At 56.1% G+C, this 15,440-nt stretch overlaps 1 protein-coding gene across 3 annotated transcripts; it reads left to right on the plus strand.

The window, feature by feature from the left end:
- The first annotated feature begins 745 nt into the window (after positions 1–745).
- C11H11orf24 (chromosome 11 C11orf24 homolog) lies at positions 746–11,410 on the plus strand. 3 transcript variants are annotated; one of them, XM_078057708.1, is made up of 5 exons: positions 746–889; positions 3,904–4,163; positions 4,310–4,510; positions 9,057–9,230; positions 10,020–11,410. In XM_078057708.1, exons 4-5 carry the CDS (start codon positions 9,155–9,157, stop codon positions 11,126–11,128), a joined length of 1,185 nt encoding a protein of 394 aa, XP_077913834.1. In that variant the 5' UTR covers positions 746–889; positions 3,904–4,163; positions 4,310–4,510; positions 9,057–9,154; the 3' UTR covers positions 11,129–11,410. The 3 variants fall into 3 exon arrangements, with proteins under 3 accessions (XP_077913834.1, XP_035961329.2, XP_077913835.1); XM_036105436.2 differs by lacking the exon at positions 3,904–4,163; XM_078057709.1 differs by lacking the exon at positions 3,904–4,163 and having other exon boundaries at positions 10,029–11,410.
- Positions 11,411–15,440: the final 4,030 nt, after the last annotated feature.

The following is a 15,440-nucleotide window of genomic DNA, read 5'->3' on the forward strand; positions in this document are numbered from 1 at the left end:
GGTTACACAACAGACTGAAAATAAAGCCTTTTGTTTATTCCCACGAGATCATCCTTCACAGACGGGCTTTCTTTGGACTTGGGGGTCCTGAGAGGGTTTTACACAGAGTGGGATTCAGTCACACAACTAGTCATTTGCAAAGCCTACTTCTAAGTCAAGTCCTATACACTTTCCTTTATGCCCTATTTGGCCCCATTGTCATCCCGCGTCTGACAATCACTAAACACTGAGTCTCAGCTTCTGCATCTGTAAAACAGGCACAGAGCCCCTATAGTGCTGTCGCAGAACTGAATCAACGAACTTGGCCGGTAAATCACGGAACCCAGCGCGGGGCTCGGCACGTGCTAAGCGCTCAAAGCACCGGAGCCCCCACCCCCACGATTCCCTACTAACTGGCCCCCCAGGGCTGGACCGTGTGAGGGAGGAGCGCAGCAGGGCGGGCCACCCCCAGGGCTCGGGCCCCTGCGCGCCGTCGGGCCCCACAGCCCAGCAGCCGAGGCGCAGCGCCACCACTTCCGCCGGACACCCGTCCGAAATAGCCGCTTCTGGCCGCTTCCGGCCACAAGCGCGACGGAGCCCGAGCCGGAGCCGCCCCGTACTGGGCGGAGCCTGAGGGGCAGCCACGCCCCTCGCTTCCGGCTCCCTTTCGGCCGCGCCTGGCACCGCCGGGCTGCTCCGTGCTCCGGCCGGAGCTGCCCCGCCCTCCCGGGCCCGCCTCTGGTGACGTCAGTTCCGGGGCGGCCCGGGCGGGGCCTGAGCTGGGGCGGCTGCCTCGAGCAGTCTTGGCTCGGGTGCGCTGCTCCGCTGCCGGCCACGTCTCCACGCCGGGCCGCGGGCACTTCCCCGCCGTCCGACGGCCGCCCGGCCGCCGCAGGCCTGCCGCGCCCGGGTAAGGGGCCCGCGCCGCCGTCCGGGGAGCTGTTGTCACGGCTCCCTGAACCGGCTTGCGACCGAAAGAGGGAGGTGGGGGCAGGAGGAGGCTTGAATGGGGGCATAGAGGCAGGAGGGGGACCGAGAAAAGATCAGTCGGGGCGCAGGTGCAAGACGAGGAGGACAGGAGAGAGGAAGGGACGGATGGGGGACCGAGAGGCTGGAGGGAGGAGGAGGGCTTCAGGGGGATCCCAAACCGGGGAAGAGGCCCGGCTTGTTGGAGTTTGGGAGCGGAGGGTGGGAGAGTCGGGACACTCCCATATGCGCGGGGAACTGAAAGGTTTTCCCGGGGCAAGGCTGGGCCCCAGAAGTGCTGCCCTCCAAGAAAGAGTTGGCCTCTTGGGTGACCCAGGCCTTCCCCCCAGGCCCTCCACCTGGGAGGGGGTTGTGCCTTTCCGTCTGCCTGCCTCCCTCCCGGGTGTGAGAGCCCCGTGGCTGCTTACTGTGTGCAGTCAACGATCGGGCTGACAGGAGGGATCAGCACCCACATGGTTTGCCATAAGACATAAACATCATGCTTAGAAATCTGCCTATACCGACGTGCAGTTATTTTTACCCCTAGAGGAAGCATCTCTAAAAACTGCAATGAAATCGGTGAGGAAAGTATTTAAAATACGAATTTTCCACCTATATGCTGGACTTGCTTCATGGACAAGGGAATGCCAGATTTACACACCACATTGCCAGCAAAAACTAGCCTTTGATCAGCATTTAGCTGTGATATCAAAACTTACAGAAACCTGGAAGCAAACAACGTAATTAAAACGATATCCATTTCAGGTTCCCATCTGCCACGAAGACACGTCCTTTAGACCGCAGGGCAAGGTCTATATACGCAAAACCACAAACCTGTGTTCCTTGGGTTCTGCTGCCAAAGTTCAGCCAGATGATGTGTTGGGATTAGGTATCTGTGGTTTACCCTGTATTTGTTTCCTTCCGCATTTCCTGCTCCTTGGTTTATAAAGCTTCTCCAGCTCTGAGTAGGGCCCCAGGCCATGTTGCTGCTGATTTAAATCTTACTAGAGTGATGGAATGTGGGGGTAACACTTATAATCCCTTACCAAGCCTAAGGATTACTTGTATTAGATCTTAGGAACCTGTCTAGGCCAGGAAAAGGAATCCAGCAATTTGGAGTCTGATTCCATGTAACCTGCACACAGGACGCAGCATATAACAAACAGGTTCCTAAAAGAGTTTTTGAAAAAAATCAAGCCAAGGGACAACTGGGTGGCTCAGTCAGTTAAGCGTCTGCCTTCAGCTCAGGTCGTGATCTCAGGGTCCTGGGATTGAGCCCCATGTCGGGCTCCCTGCTCAGTGGAGAGCCTGCTTCTCCATCTCCCTCTGCAGCTCCTCCTGCTTGTGCTCTCTCTCTCTCTCTCTCAAATAAATAAATGAAATCTTTTAAAGAAAAAATCAAGCCAAGGTTGGAAACATAAGAATTCAGAGACAGGAGGTATTAGAAGGCATCATGAGATCATGAACCAGAAAAGGATCAGGAAGTTGACACCTAGGGCCACAGTCTGGGGGTGCCTTTCTGATGAAGGGTCACCTGGCTCAAGGGGTGCTGCCCCTTCCCAGCTGAACTTGTGGGGAGCTGACCCTGAAAAAGAGGGACTCCCAGCACCAGCCTCACTCCTGTCTTTCCGTCTGCACGTCTTCCACTTAATAACTTAATTCTTTCTTGTTTATTCCCTTCTTGCCCCAGGGGACTCTTTCCTTTCCACCTATTGTAGTCTGAGGCCTAGGTCTACCTAGTCTCCCTGCACCCTAATAATGAGAATAACTGGCCAGCCCCTCACTTAAGGCTCACTAAAGCCTTTGCAAGACAAAGTATTTTAAATCTTGTTAAGGGTTTGTCCATTGTGAGTCAACTTACAAAGATTAGTGCAAGTCCTCACACGTGAGTCTTGACATTTAGAATATGCTTTTGGGAAGTGGAGGCAGGCCCATTCCAGAGAGGTGGAGTCATGGCCCAACGAGGGGAGGGCCCGGTCTGGGCTCAACAGTGGCCAGTTTCCATCTCTGTGGGGGTGATCACTGGCCCCACCAGCTGGGAGTGAATAAGCAGTGACGGTGTCTGGTAGAAGTTTCCTGAGAAACTTGTGGAGTTTCTTGACATAGTCTTAGAAAAATGCTCCATCTATGCGCTCACCTTTGTGTTTGTAAGTGTGTGTGCGGTTGCACACGGATGCGTGTATCCATATGTGGCAGTGTGTGTGCGTGTGCTTGCGTGTGTCGCTGGATGTGCGTGCAGCTGTGAGCACACGAGTGTGACTGCACACAGGCGTGTGTGTGCGTGTGCCCGGTGCATGCACTTGTGGGCCCGTGGCGCTCCTCACGCATCACCACCTCCTAATACCTGGCCCTGTGGGAAGTGAAAGCTATTTCATAATCTCCCGAGTTTACATTAAATATTCATCAATGAAAGAATCACATTTGTGCCGGTTACTATCTTTGCGTTACAACTGTCCTCCTGGTTCCTCTAAAGTTTTGGTTGGCTCCTAGAAAAATGCAATTCCTGATATGTAAATTATGGAGTTTCTGTAAATTATTAAAATCTACATGTGAAACTCTATCCAGTGGGGTTACTCTGTGCCTTTCTGCCCTGGAGCTCAAAATACTTGAAGAAAACCGGACATTGGTTTCTTTCATGAGCCTTTCAGAAATGTTTTCCAAAAGCGATACATGCTTATGCAAAAAAAAAAAAAAGATACATATGTATATATATACACGCACATATGTGTATATGTATATATATGAAGTAGAAAATCACCAGTAAATTCATTCCCCAGGCATAACCATCATTAATGCTCTGGTGTAAATCTCTCCAGACCCGTTAACAAATGTCTATTTAAATAAAAAGAGAGTCACGGTGTGTATGCTGTTGTATGACCTGCTTTTTTCCATCTAATGATGCATGCGGCCCGTGTCAATAAGTAGAAAGCTATGTATTTTTTCAATTTTATTTTTAAGCAATCTCTGCACCCAATGCGGGGCTTGAACTCACAACCCGAGATCAAGAGGCACACGCTCCACCTGACGGAGCCAGCCAGTGTATTTCTGAACGGCTGCCATAGTATTTATATGTGGTTGGGACCGTATCTTCTATAACCATTCCACTTGTTTTGCTGTTATAAATAACGCCGCGATGAACACCTTTTTAGACCTTCATCTTTAAACATCCATCCACTTGCTTCCTTTGAAGAGATTCCAGCAGTAGAAAGTGCTACCTCGTAAGTCTTGACATTGAAAGTTCTAATACTCCTTCCCAGAACGATGATCTGTCTAAGGTTGCTATTTCAGTGCCTCCCCCCGCCCCCCCAGGTTTTTTCCCCCTATGCTTTTCCTAAGGAATATTTACCCTTTTTTCAAACCGTAGATGCGTCTGTTGCCAGAGCGGGGCATCTGCCCGTGTCCCCCGTGTGCCACAAAGCATGCCATGGCCAGCAAGTGCTCCTCGAAGCTGCTCTCGCCTCCTGCAAAGGCAGACCTCAGCCAGCAAGCACACGGAGCCAAGCCCGCCGCTCTCCAGCAAGGACAACGGCCCAGCTCGAGAGCACGCCCTGAGCAACTGCGTCTGGTGAGTGTCCGCGGCCCTGCAGGCAGGGCCACCTGCTTGGTGTCGGGACAGTGAGCCCAGAGAGGGCCCCGAGGGCCAGAGGGCCCAAGCTGTGCCGCAACCAGGAGGGGCCTGTTCTGTGGCGCTTCACCGTCAGAGGTTCTGCCCTCCCAGGTAGCCCGGGAGGATGGGGCCACGAGCAGGGATGGACAGCAGGGGCTGGGAGCGTGTGGTCCTCTGCGGCCCTCTTCTGTTCTTGTGACACAAACACTGGATACCGCAAGAGGTTTTCTCTTGGCCTGGTGTTGAAATATCGCAATGCCTGCCCCCCACTGCTGCTGGGGGTGAAGGAGGGGCCGCCTGGCAGCAGCATTCCCAGGAAGAGACAGACTAGAGGCTGTCCCCAGACCACTAACGAGACAGTCCGGTCCGTGTCTGTTCCGCATGAGGAACTGAAAGAGAAGGAGGAAATCCACTGGGCACAGTGAACCAGTTCCTCCGTCCCTTAGCTGGATTATCTGCTCTGAAGTTCATTCCAGTGCTAGAGCAGGGTTGGCAAACTAGGGCCCGTGGGCCAAGTCCCACCTCCTGTCTGTTTTTGTAAATAAAGTTTTATTGGGACACAGCCACACCCGTCATTTACAAATGGCCCACCTTTGCACTGCAGCAGCTGACTTAAGTAGCTGAGACAGAGATGGTGTGGCCCACAAAATCTAAAACATTTGCTGTCTAGCTCTTTACAGAAGAAGTTTGCTGACCCTGCCCTAGAGATTTGTGGTGCGGCGGGCAGCAGAAGGCCCAAGGCCTGTGGTACATGCAAGAAGCCCTGGTCACGTCATCCCACCCCAGCGGACCCCAGGTCCGTGCAGGGAGCATGTTGGGCTCAGCAGTGGTAGCATTTTAAATGCATTCTGTAGATGTGACTGGCCAAAGAATGAGCCATTTAAATACATTTATTTACTGAGAGCCCAACTGCATTGCCTCAGCTCGTGGGGTGTGTGGGTTCTTTGTTCCTGAAACCTTCCAGTTTCAGTTCTCTCTTCTTATGGTATTGGTTTGTTTCTTCTCTCCCCACCCTGCCCCCACTTGTTTCTGTCAGAACAAAGAATGACTTTTATAGTCTAGAAAACAGATGCAGGGGCTCCTGGGTGGCTCAGTGGGTTGGGTGTCTGCCTTCGGCTCAGGTCATGATCCCGGGGTCCTAGGATCAGGCCCCATGTGGGGCTCCCTGCTCAGTGGGGAGCCTGCTTCTCCCTCTTCCTCCGCCCCCCCCCCCCCCGCTTGTGCTCTCTGGCTCTCTCTCTCTCTGTCGAATAAATAAATAAAATCTTAAAAAAAAAAAAAAAGAAAAGAAAAAGAAGAGAAAAGAAAGAAAACAGATGCAGATCAGTAGCTTCTGGGCTGAGTCCTCTAGACCTCTAAGGTCCCAGGAGCCCTTACGGACAGTTTTGGATGGAAGGTGTAACTTGAAACTAAAATAAAGCTAGGGACTCTTGCAAAGGGGTGAGAAGCATCAAGGAATGCACCAGACTTCCGGAAGGGTTTGTGCTTGTGGGGCTTTCCAGTCATGGGGCCACTTTCCCACAGTCCCCTCTGATCACAGGAGATAGAAAACCACCGTGTGGCCACTCTCTACATGTCCCTTTCTGCCACGCAGGGGCTGCTTGGCGGAGCTCCCAGCAGGGCTGGATGTGCTTGTTGGGGCAGACTGGTGGCTAAGCCTGGTACTGGGTTGGAACCTGCAGGAATTCCACGTGCCCAGTGGGGCTGGGCCCATCGGGCAGAGGTAGCAGGGCCAGATTTTGAAGGCCATGTTGGCCATGTTAATGAGTTTGGAGGTTATCCTGGGATAGTGGGGTCTGAGCAGTGGAGGCTGGGTCACCTTTGTGGGTTCCAAGGATCTTTCTGGAAGCTGTGGGGTGGCATGTGGATCAGGGCTGGGATGGGGATGCGTGAAAGTGATTGATTTGTGACTCAGGGCTCATGGAAAGACAGTGAGCCTGCCCCAATCACCAGGAGCCTGCCTAGTTGCAGGGCCAGGGAGGGTAGTGGGTAGCTTCCATGTCAGGTAAGGAGCCGGTCAGGACGTTTTCACTTAGCATGACTCGAGTGCTGTCTTCCATGACGTTCTGTGCAACTAAAGAACTTCATGGTAAGGGCCAGTGGAAAGACCAAAGGCCTTGGGTGTCTTCAGGCAGGACTGATTTCGGAGGTGCCCTTAGGAGCCCCAGGCTCATTGCCTGCCCTCCACTCCCAGCAGGGCTGTGTTCTGTGTGCCCTGTGCCCGGATCAGTTGTTTAGTCATGGGACCAGTCATGACTGCGTGGGACTGTGTCGTTGTCTGGAGAGGACCTGGGCCCTGCAGGCAGCCACGCGGCACTCAGGACAGGATCAGGGCACACCCAGGACCAGCAGGGCATGAAGTGATGGGACGCTTGAGGCCAGTGGGCCCCTCTGCTCCCCAGTGTACCCCTGCAGCGAGGGACCCCAGCCTGCCAGCACACTGGAGGGCCCCAGGGTGAGGGAGGGGAGACCCCTGTGCACTCAGGAGGCCAGCTCTGGCTGTGCCCAGTCCTCCTCTTGGTGAGGCTCAGCTGTTGTGGCATTTCTGGAAGTTTCTGCAGACAGCTGGGTGACCAGGTCCTCACAACTACCTCTGTCTCTCACAGTGGCACCCCCCGGTCCAGTCCGTCGGCCTCCTGTGACCTTGTCTCCTCCTGCCTGCATCGCCACCCCTGCCGCCTCCTTGCTGGGCTCCTCTCATGCCTGCCCCTCCTCTGTCCCTGCTGCCCAAGCACCTTCCTGCCTCAGCTCCCCCGCCAATCTCTGGTCTAATCCCAGGTCACAGCACACTGTCCCTCAGCCTCTGGCCCTGCTGCTGTCATTTGCTGTGCCCTCCCACCCGCCTCCCCCACCCCTTCCCAGGTGGATTCCATCCATCTTTCAGAACACGGCCCACCTGTTGCTTTCCCAGGAAGCCTTCCCTGGCCGCACCCCTCGACCCACCAGAATTCAGTGCCTCCTCTGAGCCCCACAGCACCCTGTGCTCCCCCACCCACCTTTGGGGCCTCCACACAGAGGACCAGCCTCCAACTTACACATCAAGGCCTTCCCATGTGCCATCCCTGCCTGCTTCCAGGCACTGAGTCACACCTCTGCTCCGTGCTTGCAACAGCTTGCAGTGACCTCTTTTCTGTGTCTCCTACTGGATGGCAGGCTCCCTGGAGGAAAGAGTTGTGTGGCTTTTATCTTTTTGTTCTACATGTACTGCCCGGCACATGAGCAGGCACTCAGGGAATATTGGATGGATGGATGGATGGGTGGATGATGGGTGGATGGGTGGGTGATTGATGGGTGGGTGGGTGGGTGATTGATGGATGGGTGGGTGGATGGATGGATGGGTGGGTGATTGATGGATGGATGGGTGGGTGGGTGATTGATGGATGGGTGGATGGATGGATGGGTGGATGGATGGATGGATGGATGGGTGGGTGATGGGTGGATGGATGGATGAATGGGTGGATAATGGGTGGATGGATGGGTGATGGATGGATGGGTGGGTGATTGATGGGTGGATGGATGGATGGGTGGATGGATGGATGGGTGGATGATGGATGGATGGATGGGTGGATGGTTGGATGGATGGGTGGATAATGGGTGGATGGATGGGTGATGGATGGATGGGTGGATGATGGGTAGATGGATGGATGATGGCTGGATGATGGGTGGATGGATGGGTGATGGATGGATGGGTGATGGATGGGTGGGTGGGTGGATGATGGATGGGTGGATGATGGATGGATGGGTGGATGATGGGTGGATGGATGGGTGATGGATGGATGGGTGGGTGATTGATGGACAGATGGGTTGGTGATGGATGGATGGGTGGGTGGATGATGGATGGGTGGATGATGGATGGATGGATGATGGATGGATGATGGATGGATGGATGGGTTGGTGATGGATGGATGGGTGGGTGGATGGATGGATGGGTGGATGATGGATAGATAGATGGGTAGTGGATGGGTGGATGGATGGATGTTGGATGGGTGGGTGGATAATAGATGGGTGAATGGATGACACATGATGGATGGATAGATGAAGGGGAGCTAGCTGGCTGGCTAGCTAAAGGATATCTCCCATGTGAAAGGTGTGGTCAGCTGTTGTGGAGTGTACAGAAGTACATTGGGCCTGATATGTGACCTTGGCCGATCTTGGTTATCAAAAGACCTTGGCCCTGGGAGCATGGTCAGGTCTTGGCCCTTTCTCTACTGCTCTTTCACATTAGGAACTCTGGGTAGGAAAGTGGGCACTTACAAAGGTTGAGACACATAGTGAAAGTGGGTCAAGGAGTCCTTTAACCCCATCAAATGCAGGCATGGGACAGATCACTAGATCACCGTGGTTGAGACGCATCACACTGTTCCTGGGTGCCAGGCCCTGGTCAAAGCGCTCAGCTCGATTTGCACCCTGGACCTTCCAGAACCCTCCACAGTAGGCACCGTGCCATGCCCCATGTCCCAGGTGAGGCTGTGCATTACTGACCAGACACCTTTCTTGACCACAGATCCTTCAGCCAAGCAGCAGGGAATCATTAGCAGCCTGAGGAGTGGCCAGCTGGGAGCCTCAGGGACCGCCCAGCCTTGCTCCTGGCTCACCCACAAGATGTGGACAGCCCTTGTGCTCGTTTGGATTTCCTCCTTGTCCTTATCTGAGAGCCTGGTGCCAATCAAGGATCCACGTAAGTGAGAAAGCTCTGTGACTCCTGGTCAGGCCGACAGTGATCCCAAAGCACCCTGAGGCCAAGGGACGCGTGCAGGCCTAGGCCAGTGAGTCGGGGGCCCCAGAGCCGCCCGGGTGCTGCGCTGAGGAGGGTTGTCAGGCCAGACTTTTCCAGGGCCAGCTTGGGTAGAAAGCCCCTGAGGGACTGGGCCTCTGAGTCCTGAGAGGGTCACTCACTTAGCCCTGCAAAATTTCTTCTATAAACCTGATCTTCACTGGCGAATTCATCTATTCACACATCAGATATTTCATTACACTCCTGCTCCATGCCAAGCACTGCTCATCTCCAGGAATTCCTGCCACAAACCCTTGCAGAAAGCCAAGAATTGTTTTATGGTGTGAATACCTGGGCAATGATTTATCTGGTTTCTAAAGCCAGGTGCATGTTTGATGGGTTTTGTTAATGGTGAATCCCACCTCTAAGGTGAGACTTTCACTCTGTCTGAGGTTCTGGGAATTGGATCAAAGAGTGAAGCTCTTGAGACTTCAATGGGCTCAGGGTTCAGAAAACGAGGGAGTTTTTACATCAAAGTGCCAAGTGCCCCTCCGAGGGGTAGCAGGCTCCGTGTGCTCAGGGGGAAGATAAGAGGGAAAGGTGTTCACATATCACCTCCTTTGTTCTCACTGGGCTGCGGGGAAAGGCCACCCAGGCCAGGCCAATAGGCCAGAAATTAAGACACTCTCTCAATCATCTACCTGCACAGGATGGAAAGTGATGGTATCTTTTTCTCCCTTTTCTGACTTCAAGGGCACTCAGTCGTCAACAAGACAGATAATCCGGACGAGAAAGATGCATCTGTGATGACAGTTACGAGAGTCCTTAATGGAACGTCTGGAACAATGACCGCGTTGACACCTTCTCCTATCCCATTGGCCACAGCGAGCCCGGCGGCCAACGCCAGCTCTCCTTCGGTCACAGCAGGGAGAACTCTCAGGACAGACGACGCAGGGACAGAAGGTGCCCCTGACCCAGTAGCCTCCAAGGCACCCCCGTCACCTGCCTCGGCGGCGTCGTGGCCGACCCCGTCCTCCACCACCGTCAGCGTCCCTTCCGTGCAGGTGCCAAGCGGCAGCCCGCTGCCGGGAACAGCCACTCTGACGACACCGGCCACCAGCGCTCGGCCTGCCGCTGGGACCACAGCGGGTGCCCGCAGCCCTTCCCAGCATGCCCCCGGCAACCCCACAGCCAGCCCCACGCCCCCCTCGGGTCCCCAAGCACCTGACGTGTCCACACAAGCCCCCGCCGTCCAGACATCAGCGGCCCAGCCCGTGGCTGGCACGGCAAGTGGGCCCACGCCCACCCTCTCCAACACCACCTCAGAGCCCACCCGCCCACCTGTGGCTTCCACGGCTCCCGTGGCCACCATCGCGGTGACCGGCACCACGGCCCAGGCCCAGGAGCCGACTACCAGCGCAGCGTCAGCGCCGGCGCCCCACACCAGCCCGACCCCCAAGGGGGGGGCCACGTCCCCCACGACCCGGCCGAGCCCTGCTCCATCGACCCGGGGGACCGCGGGGCCGGGCACAGCCCAGCCCCCCGAGCAGGTGCCGCCGGAAGCCTCTCCTGGTCCCGCGTCCACCGCCCCAACGCCCGGGAGTCCCGGGGGCTCGAAGATGCCACCCACAGCCTTGTGCCCGCTCAGCAGCCAAGGCCAGTACGTGGTGGTCACCACCAAGCCCCTCACCCCGTCTCTGGTGAACAGAGGTTTCCTCCTGGCGGTGCTCTTGCTCGGGGTGACTCTTTTCATCATAGTTTTGGTTCTGTTAGCCCTGCAAGCCTACGAGAGTTACAGGAAGAAAGAGTACACGCAGGTGGACTATCTCATCAACGGGATGTACGCAGACTCAGAAATGTGACGGGCCGAGGAGGCCGAGCCCACCCCTCCTTCCATTTTGCCTCTGAGACCAAACCAAGTGCTTCCAGATCCTTTTGGTGCAATTAGGAGGTGTGCCGGACGCTTCAACACATTTACTTGCTGTCAGATTAATTCCTCGATCACTCAAGAGTTGCTGCTTTTTCATATTTATTTTTGTAAACAATCATGTCCATGGAATGGGCAGTGATCCCACTACAGCGGGGCTGGCAGGGCCCCGGTGTGGATCCCGACCCGAATTAAAGCAATGACCGCCTTCCATTCAGACCCGTGTCCCCCCATTAGTGTAGGCCGTGTCCTGTCCACCATCCCACCAGGGGCTGCTTCCTGGGACGCGCGAGATGGGCTTCGTGTTCATCAGCATTTACTGTAACACCAGGTTCTGGGGTCTTCTGTGTCCGCACCACTTTCTGGGGCCTCACTGTTACGCCCGAACGTGCCCCGTGCTCGGTGCGGAGGAGGGCACCCCAGGCTCTGGGCATCTCTGACACCCCCTGGAGACGGGGCCTTCCTGCAGATGTCCCTTTTCTGAATTGTTTGGTGGTGCAAACTTAGAACCTGATGTAGGCACGAGAGAGCTGAGTCCAACACGTTAACCAGGTGAGCTGCCCGGTGTGGCCGGGTCAGCCTGGACCTGCTCGGACTGACTTCTCGGTGAACCTGCACAGCTCATGCCTCGTGGAAACCCAATCAGCCAGTGTGGCAGGACCGTCCCTAACCCTTGCCCCATGTCACCCTGGAACCCGGGGGAGCCCCAGGCCTAAGTGCACCCAGGGCTCTGTCTCCCAAGCAGGATGACGTCCCCGGGTTCCCAGGTTCCAGCCCTCAGAGCTGACACGAAGTGCCCATCCTGCGCCAGCCGCTGTCCTTGTGCTTAACGCACGAACCCACTTAACCCCCACCTCGGCCCCAACACAGCAGCACTAGATCCCACCTTAAAGGTGGGGCCACTGAGGCACAGGACGGGGAGACGTGCTCTGGAGTACAGGGGGAGCAAGGCCTTCGCTCTGCCTACCTGCCCAAGGCAGTGAGAGCTGGTAGGCAACGTGGAAAGCTGTGTTCCCAGACCAAGTGTACTTGGAGCGAGGGTGGCATGTTCTGGAACTCTGCTTCTTCATCTGTGGAATGGGGAGACCTAGAATCACCTAGAAATCCCGTAGGAGCCAAGGATGGAGAAATAGAGTGGGGAGCAGGGCGATCAGAGCATCCCTGTGGTCCTCACCTGCCTTCCAGCTCTGCCCGGGTTTCTGCAGCCTGTCCTGTCCTGTCCATCTGTGGTCGGTCCAGCAGCCCCCTTTCCCCTCTGCGGCCTCTGCCTGTCTCGGAGCCACGCCATGTGTCCTGACAGCTGGGCCTCAACCAACCTGTGTCTCTTGTTTCTCCTTCCCGGGGGACGCCGCCACACACCTGAGCCCATCCACGCGTGCGATCACGGGTGTCGGCGCTGGCTGTGGCTGGAAGGGCTTGTCCCAGCTCGCGGCCGGCCACCCTGCACCACTGTCCCCAGACAGCAGCTCTGCTCGTCAGCGTAGAGGATCGGGGCTTTGGAGGATGCCCTTTCCTCTGCCGGCCACCACCGGGCAGCCTGGGCCGGGACCTACCTGCCTGCGAAGGGCAGGTTTCACACCCTGGCTGGTTGAGTCTCATGCGTGAGCCAGAGTTTAGAGGCTGTCCCCACAAACTGGGTGCTTTGTTCCCTTCCGGGGAGGTAGGAGGAGGGGCAACCCATAGGGATGGCTTTCATCCTCAGCTTGCGACCGGGGGACCTCTGCCCGGCACCCCTACTTACAAGGAATGGGGGCTTGGCTGTCAGGGCCTCCCTGTCCCCCTGCCCCAGCCAGAGACTTCCTGTCCTTTCATCCCCCGAGAACTGGTTGCAGTCTCCATCCCTCCCTCCTTGGGGGGTAACATTCCCAACCATCTAGTCATTTTGGCTCCGCGGATGGGCCACAGGTGCCTCAAACTCATGGCGTCCAAGACCAAGTTCAGCACTGGCCCCGAGTGTGTTGGGCCCTTAGCGTTCTTCCTAAACCTAGAGGCATTGCTGCTTACCTGAGCTAGAGACTGGGCTTCAGCCTGGGGTCGCACCAACCACCCCACACACTTTTTTTTTTTTTAAGATTTTAAAGTAATTTCCACATCCAACGTGAGGCTCAAACTCACAACCCCGAGATGAGGAGTCGCCTGCTCCGCTGACTGAGCCGGCCAGGCGCCCCTTCCTCACATTCTCAGGAACAGGCCCCCCCGCCGCCAACTGCCAGCCCCAACCCAGCCATCTTCCACCCTATAGCCAGGGGCCCCTCAAAACACAAACTTGACCACACCTTTCCCGGCTAATATTCCTTCCCAAGAGAAAGGCCAAGCTGCTCTGCCTGGGATTCTGGACCAAGGCAAACCCTGTTAGTGGGTCCCGGCCAAGCAGAGCAGGAGGGAAAGAGCCAGGCTCTAGAGAGCTCACAGGAGGTGGAGACCATGGATGTCCAAATCTAGGGGGGCCATGGGTTTGAGTTCCCGGCTCTCCCCCTGCCTTGGAGGCCACGAGACTGCAGTGAGCAGGCAGCCATTCCTGGCCTGCTCGAAAGACCCATTCAGCATTGGCTCATCAGGTATTTATTGAGCACCCACTGTTTGCCAACCAATTGGGGATTCAGAGATGAATCCCCTTACCCACAGGAGCTCACACTGTGGTGGGGGAAGGGCCGCCTTACCCACAGGAGCTCACACTGTCCCCCTGCCCCTGTGGTGGGGGAGATGTGAGGAACACAAGGAAGAAGGCAAGTGGTGGGAACACAGAGGAGGCGCCTGACCCTCCTGGGAAGGTCAGGGAAGGCTGCCCAGCAAAGGGGGTTCAGAGTCTCTCTTCCTAGCGTTTTACTCCGGGGGCAGGGGCTTTGGCTGGTTCAGTGCCCAGAGCAGCAGCGTCCCTGTGTGAGAGTCTGAATGGAAGGCCAAGGCACAGGGAAAATCAGGTTCGAGGCTTGGCCCCCAAAGGGTCTCTCTTCCCTCCAGTGAAGAGACCAAGGTGTGGGAAGGCCAAGTGCCTTGCCCAAGACCACCCTCCACACAAGTGGCAGGACAGGATTTACGGACACAGGCAGCTGGGACACCCAAGGCACGGAGCCAGCCCATTTCCCCTGGGGGCAGCCCTGTGTCCCCAAGCCAGGGAAGTCCAAGGGCTCCCCCTGGCGGCCAAGCCTCCCTCGCTCACCCTGCATGCTGGTCCTGGTGGCACCCAGCACCCCAGCTCTGCCCCCGCCAGGGGAATCCCTCCAGCCTCGCTCCCCCGGCACCGGGAAGCCTTCCTGGTAACCCCACACTGAAGAACTCTCGCCCCTGCATACTCCTAGACCGGCCTCTCTTCCTGTGGGACAGACTGTGTACCAGCCTTTGAGTGCTTTATAGCTATCATCTCATTTAATTATCTCAGACTACGGTCCTCCTGCCCCCCCACCCCCACCCACAACTCATCCTCCAAGGCAGCCAGAATGATGGTTTAAAAATACAACCTAGATCACGATTACCTCCCCCCCGCCCCCCCCCCCCCCCGCCTGGGTCCCTCGGTGGCTTCTCACTGCAGTAGGAAAAAAATCCAAATGTGGACTAACGATGCACATGGCCAGAGGGAAGCATTCATGAAAAATCTGGGAAATGGGAGATCCAGGCAGAGGGAGGACGGACCCCAAAGCCCCTGGACGGGGAGAAGTTGGTGAGTGTGGACAACAGAAGGGCAAGGGGAGAGTGGAAGAAACAGTGGGGCCAGGCCAGGAGGACACGGCCAGCCCAGCGAGGAGCAGGGAGGAGGTGGAGGCCCAGGAGGGTGCTCTGCAGAAGAATAATGTCATCTGATTTCGGGTTTACACATTATTTTGTTGCACTGAAGTCTTTACGGATGAAGTGGCGTGCTGTCTGGGATTCACTTTTTTTTTTTTTAAGTAGGCTCCAGGCCTAACGAACGTGGGGCTTGAACTCAGGACTCGAGATTAAGAGTCGCATGCTGATCCAGCCAGGCCCCGGCATGAGGGGAAGGTGATGGGGGGAAAGATGCCACAAAACAGCATGTCATTGCTATTGAATACGGTTGGTGGGGTGCACCAGGGTCTGCTACCTATTCCTGTGCATGTCTGGAAATTTCCATGATGAAAAGCTAAAAGAAGAAGAGAAAGGAAGGGGGCGCCTGGGTGGCTCAGTCGTTAAGCTCCTGCCTTCGGCTCAGGTCATGATCTCAGGGTCCTGGGATCGAGCCCCGCATCGGGCTCCCTGCTCAGCGGGAAGCCTGCTTCTCCCTCTCCCTCTCC

Source organism: Halichoerus grypus, chromosome 11 (assembly GCF_964656455.1).
Source record: "Halichoerus grypus chromosome 11, mHalGry1.hap1.1, whole genome shotgun sequence".
In the NCBI taxonomy this organism is placed as follows: Eukaryota; Metazoa; Chordata; class Mammalia; order Carnivora; family Phocidae; genus Halichoerus; species Halichoerus grypus.